The sequence below is a fragment of the Acanthisitta chloris genome, unplaced genomic scaffold, assembly GCF_000695815.1.
Source record: "Acanthisitta chloris isolate BGI_N310 unplaced genomic scaffold, ASM69581v1 scaffold20768, whole genome shotgun sequence".
Taxonomy (NCBI): domain Eukaryota; kingdom Metazoa; phylum Chordata; class Aves; order Passeriformes; family Acanthisittidae; genus Acanthisitta; species Acanthisitta chloris.
Genome location: NW_008686721.1, coordinates 1 through 8,627, shown reverse-complemented (window position 1 = coordinate 8,627; position 8,627 = coordinate 1). Strand labels below are relative to the sequence as shown.

At 39.7% G+C, this 8,627-nt stretch overlaps 1 protein-coding gene across 1 annotated transcript; it reads right to left on the bottom strand.

The window, feature by feature from the left end:
• Positions 1-11: 11 nt before the first annotated feature.
• Positions 12-7,135, bottom strand: LOC103807566 (uncharacterized protein KIAA1109-like; the record flags this gene model as incomplete). Its single annotated transcript, XM_009080299.1, has 10 exons — positions 12-635; positions 1,369-1,534; positions 2,261-2,395; positions 3,278-3,472; positions 4,264-4,467; positions 5,009-5,260; positions 5,446-5,663; positions 5,855-6,047; positions 6,550-6,707; positions 6,985-7,135. Coding segments are annotated over 10 exons (1,889 nt in total), but the record flags the coding sequence as incomplete, so codon positions are not given.
• Between the last annotated feature and the right edge of the window lie 1,492 nt (positions 7,136-8,627).

Below are 8,627 nucleotides of genomic sequence, written 5' to 3'. Positions count from 1 at the left end.
AGTTATATATATATATATATATATAATTTACACCAGTCTACATTGACAAATCAATTACTGGTCACATCAACAAAGGGTTTGTGTTATGGCAAATAAAATCTTAAGAAAATTCACAGTTAATCTGCAAGTATTGTAAAGATGCAGGATCATATTGCACATAATAAAACAGTGGACGCTGAGGAGCAGATTTACAGTGTTCCAGCTATTCCTTCACAGAATATACATTGGTCATCATCATGCAATAAACCTCAAATACAGAATGGTATCAAGTACCACGGTAAACAGTTACTCACAATGTAAGTTTTAAATAGAGTAGCAAAAAGCTGTTAGGTTTCTCTTTAAACCATATTTAAGTTCTTAAAATATAATAAAACACTTTGATAAAATCAAACGGAGTTACAGTTGTCACATTGTGTTTCTAATATTCTTCTTTGTCTTTTCCTTTCTTTTCCTTTTCATCCTGTAGTGCAGTACCAAGTTTCTTTATGAGGACTGACAAAACTTTGTCCAAAGGATCCATGACACCACGCTGCAGCCACTTAGGGATAGTAGTCCTTGCATGGTGAAAGCCAAGCTTTTGGAGGATGTAGTCAACACCAACAGGATCAATTTTCCTCCCAGTCCAGGAGATTAATCTAAAAAAACCCCAATAAATAGGGGACTCAATCTCAAATATATAAATATAGCAACAAATAGACATTTTCCCCACTGTTACTTGTTACCAACTTAAGTCCAACACACCTTGTTTCAAACTTGATTCATACAGATAAGCTCAGGATGATCAATGGAACATCCTCTCAAAGGAAGAGGATGATGTTCAGTCAAGGAGGTGAAGAACCTAACTGGGCTGCCTCCAGGTCATGTTTAAATTGATTTATTATTACTCCTAACACAAAACACCAAAGAAGATTTGTTTGCTCTGCACTGATGTGTTGGTTTTATATGTGAATGAACACCAAGGTGGTCCAGCAGGGTCAGCAGAGGTTTTTTAACCCAACCAAACAAAAAACCCACACAGAGAAAAGTCAGTTTCACTGATTATATACAGAGCAGTGAATTGCTGCCATAGACACTGTTCATTTGTACTAAGTTTAAACTGCAGTACAGCAATGAGTATATTGTGCTTCTTTATTTTAAGGTGAAATCCCAAAGTGGAATGCTAAAAATGGAAAACTGCAAGATGAAACTTATATAGCTGAAAGTGAATGGGCTGATGAGGGACAGAGTGGCACACAGTGATCTGTGGTCCTTAATGACTTGAATTTTACTGTATCCTCATTTTGTAGAGCCTCCAACAAAAATCTGCACAAATTCTAATCTAGAAGGTAATGCACAGCCACAGAGACTACAGGTAAAGCTGCTTGTTACCTCAGTGTGGGTTCCAAATGCCAAGTATTGCACATGAATTCTCTCCAGTCGACTGTAGTGTAGGTAATGCTTTCCTCTGCCTCCTTGTCAGTGGAGCTGTCTTCAAGAACACCAACTGAGTTCTTCTGTCCTGGACGAGCAGTCAAAATGCGAGGAGGGAAAATCGCTACAAAGTAGAGAGAGGAGAAACCACACACCAGCCAGTCATCAGCTGCTCATTTCAATTCTCTTTGCACATCATTTAAATAAAACAAAAGCATAAAACTCAAAAAAGGAGAGAACCACCTCATGTTTCAGCTTTACAGAATTTCTGGCAAAGACCATCTATTGCTTAAGAATGAACCTGCCCAATTTGAATGCTGCAACCGCATATTCATGTAGAAAAGTAAAGCATTCTGAAGTCAGAAAAATGCATGTCTTGAAAGGACTCCACTAATGAAAGGATTGCAGTAAAAATAATAAAGCTTTCTAAAACAGTTTTAATCTGCCAAGTACACCGTCTTACAAAAAGAAAGTTAAACTAAACACCAGGTGTCAAAATAGGAGCAAGATTATGACTTTGAGTAAGTAGCACAAGCTCCTCAGTAGGGGGTAAGGGACAGAAACCCAGGAGTCTCTGTGTTTTCTGCAGCATATTGCACGTAGGTGCTGCACTGGAGGTGACCAAGTTATTTTAAAACAACCTGCTGTCCCTACCCAGTACAGCAAAGTGCCCCACACAGGTGGAAACAGAGCTCCCTGGTACAGCGGTGCCATGTCAGCTTGGTAACACTACAAGGTTTGTAAATTTGCATGCAACTACTCTTAGTAAAAAGTATGACTATATTTATTATCAAATCACCTGACCACTGCAGGTTGTCCGACAAGCTTTACCTCATAAATAACAACTTACCTTTTTCTTTTTCTTTTAGATAAGCAGACACCAAGTCGTGCAGAAACATGATCAGTTCAGCATCCATAGTTACACAGATGTGGTCTGTAAATTCAGTTACTACACTGCATTCCACCTTTGGTTTGACACTTGTATCTACAGTCAGATAAAAATAGCATTAATACTCTTACAAATACATAATGCATAGGTAAAAGTACACAGAATCTGAATACAAATCATTTGAGAATGGCACTGCTTTTATTGAACCAGTGACTCAAAAGAGAGAAAGGACCACAGTTTAGCAGCCTCAGCAGCTTTTAAACAGGTCTCCCATCACAGTAACTTCTGGGATTTTATAAAAGATGTTGAAAATTAAGAAATACTACCAGGTAACAACCTTGATCATCCTCAAGGTGGAAAGTCAACCTAGAGCAGTATCACTACCTTGTGCTATGCTGTCAGCACAGGATTTTAGACAGTAAGAGAAGCTGACAGCAGATTCTGCTTGTTTGGCTATTAAAATATAACCAAAAAACAACAGGCTGACTTATCTAGCAGTATTATCCAAGATCAGGTATGGTATAAAACCACAGCTCAGCTGAGATAAATATCTAAGTGATGACTTACACCTTCAGAGGTTTTATTTCCCACCAATTCCAGGTGCAGTCTGAAGACAACATTTTGAAAACAAGAGCATAAAATTTAGGCTCCTCATATTCCCTTTTTCAGAATGGCCCTTCTCTTTAACATTTTATTAGATACAAGAAAATCAACCCCCTAGAAGCAGTCAACCTAGTTAAAATGTTCATATTAATTTCTCTTAGTAAGTTTTTTCCTATAGTGACCAGTCTCTGGACTAGATCTTCACACTCTCCAAAGAATTCCCTCTACATTTTATTACAAAATAATTATCCTTTCTTGAAGATCTGCAGTAATTCCCAGATTAAACCCTCATATCAGCACAGTACCTTTATATTTATCTCCTCATTTATGACAAACAGCTTTGGATCAAGAAAAAACAAATGATGTTTACTTCACCTTGTAATGAAGGCTCTTGAGGCTCTTGGACATGAATAGATTTAAAATCCAGCTGCATCCTTGGCAATGCAAAGATGGTTTCAGTTTCATGGTTGTAACTGGAGCCACCTCTGAAGCCACTTAGCAAGCTTGAGCTTTTCACTGTGGTGCTGCTCTCTGGGTTGTTGGCATCGACATTCCTAAGGAGGTTCAACTCTGTGTGGAAAATGGGAAATGTTCAATTGTGGTAAGGCCAAAAAGTTAAGCAAGGTCACTGGTAAAACTGCTGGTGTAGGGTTATTAAGAAGATGATGTCCTTTATCCTGCCTCCCAAAAGCATGGCTAGAAATGGGCAAACCATCAAATGTTGTTGGTGATTACATACTGAAATGCTTCATGAGGCTACCCAAAAGCCTCCAATAGACAGTGCCTCTATTTGTGAACTTCAACCACTACCTTCTGTTGTGTATAGTAATAGTTCTTTTCCAAGGAACCATGATCTGCTCATTTCTCACTGTATGTCATATACACTTTACAAATTCTGTTAATATCACCTCTGATTCTGTGGTTGTGAATGAAATACCAACAGCTGCACTTTAAGATGCATTTTAACAGCGTGAAAGTTTTATTTTCCAATTATCAATGATTTAAAGATACAATTCCAAATGTTTTAAGGCCTAGAAAAAGCTGAAGGTTGAAAAGCTTTAAGCAGATGCGTAATTTAAGTGTTAGTTCTAAGTGGTGATGAAAGGCTAAAATATATTCCTACTTGAACTTAATCCATAAAACTTTCATATAGTGAAATATATTCTTATGTTACAGAATCATAACTGGATGTGAAACAAGACTTTTTTTGCACATAGCGAAAAAGGAACTTCGTTCCACAGTTCACCGTAAGGTCCTCAAGAAGAAAGAACTTCCATGATCTCAAATTCCCTTCTTCCTGTAGCCCACTTGAAACATCTGCAAGCAGACCCATCCCCAGACTTAATGACCATGACTCTAACCTTCATTCCTTGTGGCTGTCACATAATTGAACCACTCTTTCACACTGGCAACTCCATGGGGGGGATTCTCGTGGCGGCGCCGTGTTATCTTTGTGATTGTGGCCATGGGGCTTTCCAGAGCTCCACAGGGTTTGGTGACCATAGTGTTATGGCCCAAGTGAAAGTCCAGGGTTTGCACAATGTAAGTGGAGTGTTCACTAGTACCTGCATTGAAGGTGTGGGAGGCATGGGGTGAGAGAGAAAAGAAAGGAAAAAGCAGTTTGGTGAGGGTAGTGGGATTGTCTCCTCATACAGGTATTTAACATGAATAATTAGTATGCCAGTGGAATAAAAACCAGTATAAAACTTGCAAACAACAGAAAAATGAATCCTCAGTAGCTACAGACAGTAAAAACTTCTTAATATTAAGACAAATATAAGCAACAAGATCATCAAAATTCATCACACAGATAGAAAGGACTACATTAACATACACATGCAGTTCATAAGGCTGACAATCCAGCTTGTAGGCATATGATCAGGGACAGATCCATTTGAAAATGTACCCTGCATTGCTCCACAGATAAAGCAAATTGTAGTAAGGATGGAGAGGGAACAGATGATTTTTAGACAAGTGGAATATTTTGGGGAAACAATCTTGATTCAGACTAACAAAAACAAATTATTCTTTGACTTCTTATGTATCAATACATTCTTAAAACTCATTTAAAGGAATTTAGAGAAGTGAGGAAATGGTTTAAATTACCATCTTCCAAAACTTTCTGGGCTTCTGTCCAAAATGCAATATTGGGTTCTTCAAGGTGAAATAAAGCCCATGATTTGGAACGGAAATTTGGCCCATGAAAACAAGCCAGCGTCATATGGTTGCCATGCAGGCTCATGGACCCTCCAAACTGCATTCCATCCTCTGGCAGTGGCATCTGAAATAAGGATATATGGCACCCAGACAACACTTTCAAAACTCCTGGCCAGTGGCGATGATGGGCTGCATCCAGCACTGGAAAGGAAACATGAACAACAAAAATCAGTAAAGAGACAGAAAATATTGCTGCTGTATTTATATTTTTAGTAAAACATGGAATTATGAGCATTTTCTAATCTATTTCACTGACACTGTTGCTCAGAGGAATTTTTGCAAGTAAACCAACCTAACTGGGATGATACTATTTTTGTACCACTTACATTGCTCGTGTGAGCTTTTCTCCAAGTTGTTGGCCATTGTCTTGGGAGGGAGATAAGGAACAGGTCCCCAGGTGGACAGAGCTCTCTTGCTGGTATCAAACTGCTGAGTAAAGAACTCCTGGAGTTTCATTCCTATTTTTATAAGGTCTGGTGTGGTCGATCTTGAAATCATCACTTGGAAGATATCCCATTTCAAGTCCCCATGGACAAATATCTCACTAGGTATTAGAACCAGCAACATTAACAGTTAATATATTTCATACTGATATTTAAAGAAAAATTCCAAACAACAAACCCTTTCTCTTCTAGCAGACACTTCCATTGACCTTATGATTGGACCTCTGACTTAACCAGGCAGAGTTTGACCTTAGCAAACATTATCCATTTTACATATAGGAAACATCATTACCTTTTATCAGTCATGCTCGATTCCAAAGTGTTATACAGGTTAATTTTCCATTCATCCTGTAGTTTAAGATCAGCATTACTGAAGATTCCCATTAGGATACTGGAACCCATATAGTCAACACGTGCTTCAGTGGAACCCATGGTAATCTGAATTTTATGATTGGGCTGTTGGTTTGGATGTTCTGAAATATGAGCTGAAATAGAACAAAAGCAATATAGAAACACAGTATTAAAGACAAGAAAATCAGTTTTTCTAGTGATATCACATTTATGCCATCCACGTGATAGAGAGGGGACTGAGAAAACACAGAGTTTTTTTCTAGATGCACGGGGAGGTCATGGCTCTGGTGTAGCACTAGAACACTCAGCCTCTTTCCAAAGCCAGTGTTGCATTTCCCAGGCCATAAGCATTGGTGAAGATCTAGGAGGAGCTGAAGTGCTGTCAAACACTATCTGTTCCGACAGCTGAAGGGTTGCACAACTAGTGTAATTTTACAGCAACCCTGAGACTGAATCACCCCTAATCAGAAGGTTATTCCTTCAATTAAAGTGTGTTTCATGGTCAGAATGCATAAGTAAGAACCTGAAGTTTTTCTGTACTAGCAGGTTCACAAAGTGAGGACCTTGGTCTATTGTTCAGCTCTTCACATTTATTGTCTGGAGTATGTATTAATACCAGGCAGCTTTCCAACTTACCCACCATCTCCAGGGTATTAACATCTATGGTACCTCCAACAACTCCCCCTCTGGAGTCCAGCTGGGATCTCCCCAAGCCAACAGACATGCTAATTTCCCGATCTCTGCTACTTCCCACAGACAGCCGACCCTGACTTTTCAAACCACTGGTGGTCCACCTAGAACAGAGGTGAAAATAGACAACAGTTTTCCAGGCTCTCAAAAGGGAAACTGAATATTATTTACTGAAAATCGGTAAATAATGTCATTTAGGCATATGTGACTTCAGGATTAAACCTCCAGAGTATTCGTGAATGAATTCACAGCTAAACTGAAAAAAATCAGGATTTTAAACCTGAAAGACAACATGCTGTAAATAGTCCATGGGGAAAATGTTCTGTTGCCCCCCAGACAACACTATCTGTTAAAACATGCTCGATCTCACTCTATACTTACGTGGTATTGCCCATTACGTTGCTCATATTCATTTGCACATTTAATTGTTTGAGGTTCATAGCAAATACAACCAGTGTTTCCCATGGGGTTCCTTGCTGGCTTCCAGCTTTATTTGACTTATTGAATGGAGTTGATGTTTTTGACAGAGTATCTAAACAAACGAACAAAAAAAAAAAGTAGACAAAAATTTAGGAAAAACTGGCAGAATATATCCATTGTAACTATTACAAAACTATTGACAAACACCACATTTAAAGAGCTCTACAAAACTGTGAGTGAGGATAAGTGAGAACTAGAGGGTTTGCAATATGTGTTGCTTTAACTGTCATAGAAATTGATTCACTGGACATATTTTGCACATTTATTTTACTAATATCTTTTTACTTTTCAGTCAGAAGATATTTTAAGTTACTTATATGTATTAAAATACCAGTGTGTTTAGTGTATTAGTATTTCAGTATTCAGGTAGCAGTGCCAAATCAGAATTTCAAGTATTAGGGTGTTCCCTGCTCTTCTCACAGAAATCCTGGCAATATTCCCATAAGCCTGTGCAAAACTGCATTTCCTATCAACAAGCCACTCTACCAGCCATAAAACCTCCAAATGTCTTCTCCTGAAAAACTTTTCCTATATAACATCTTGTTTCTGTTCTAAGTAGATAAAAAAAAACTATTCTTGATTTTTTTCATGGATATATTTCCTAAACTGAAATAAGCATTCTACCTGTAAATCTCCTCTCTATCCTTAATGCCATAAATATTACACACAGCCAGTGCTACACTGCTGGAAGATGAGGGGATTGAGCACACCATCAGCAAGTTTGCAATGACACAAAATTGGGGGGAAGTGTCGACCTGCTGGAAGGCAGGAGGGCTCTGCAGAGGGACCTGGGTAAGCTGGAGAGATGGGCTGATTCCAACGGGATGAGGTTTAACAAGGCCAGGTGCTGGTCCTGCACTTTGGCCATCAGAATCCCATCCGGAGCTCCAGGCTGGGACAGAGAGGCTGGAGAGCACCAGGCAGAAAGGGACCTGGGAGTTTGCATAGACAGGAAATCCTCCCAGTCAGCACTGCTGGCCCTGGATTCTTCCCACAGCCTGTCTGGGGGTGTGTGCTCCAAGAGAGCTTCCAACCCTGCCTGTGTTACACCTCTGCCACGCTCAGGTCCTGCCCTGCTGTCCTGGATCCAAGCTGTGCAGTCCCATACTCCTCTGTAGTCTGTCCCAGTCTGGCTGAGGAAGCTGCTCCCAATTTCAGCTGCTCAGCCCTCCAAGGAAACCAACCTCTTTCCTGAGCAGGCTCTGAGCAAAGCTTTGTCGCTGTGCTGGTTTGAGCCAGGGTGGAGTTAATTTCTTTTTTTCCTCTCAGTAGCTAGTGTAGTGCAGTGTTTGAATTCAGAGTGAGAATATTGTTGATAGTACACAGATGTTTTGGTTTCTGCTAAGTTGTGTTTATCCTAAATCAAGGACATTTTCTTTCTTGTGGCTCATGCTCTGCCAGTGAGAAGGTACACAAGAAAAACTGGGAGACAGCATAGGCAGGACAGGTGACCTGAACTAGCAAAGGAATACTCCACACCATGGAATGCCAATGCCCAGTACATAAGCAGAAGTGGTGGCCAATCCGGGGGGAGGGACAGGGTT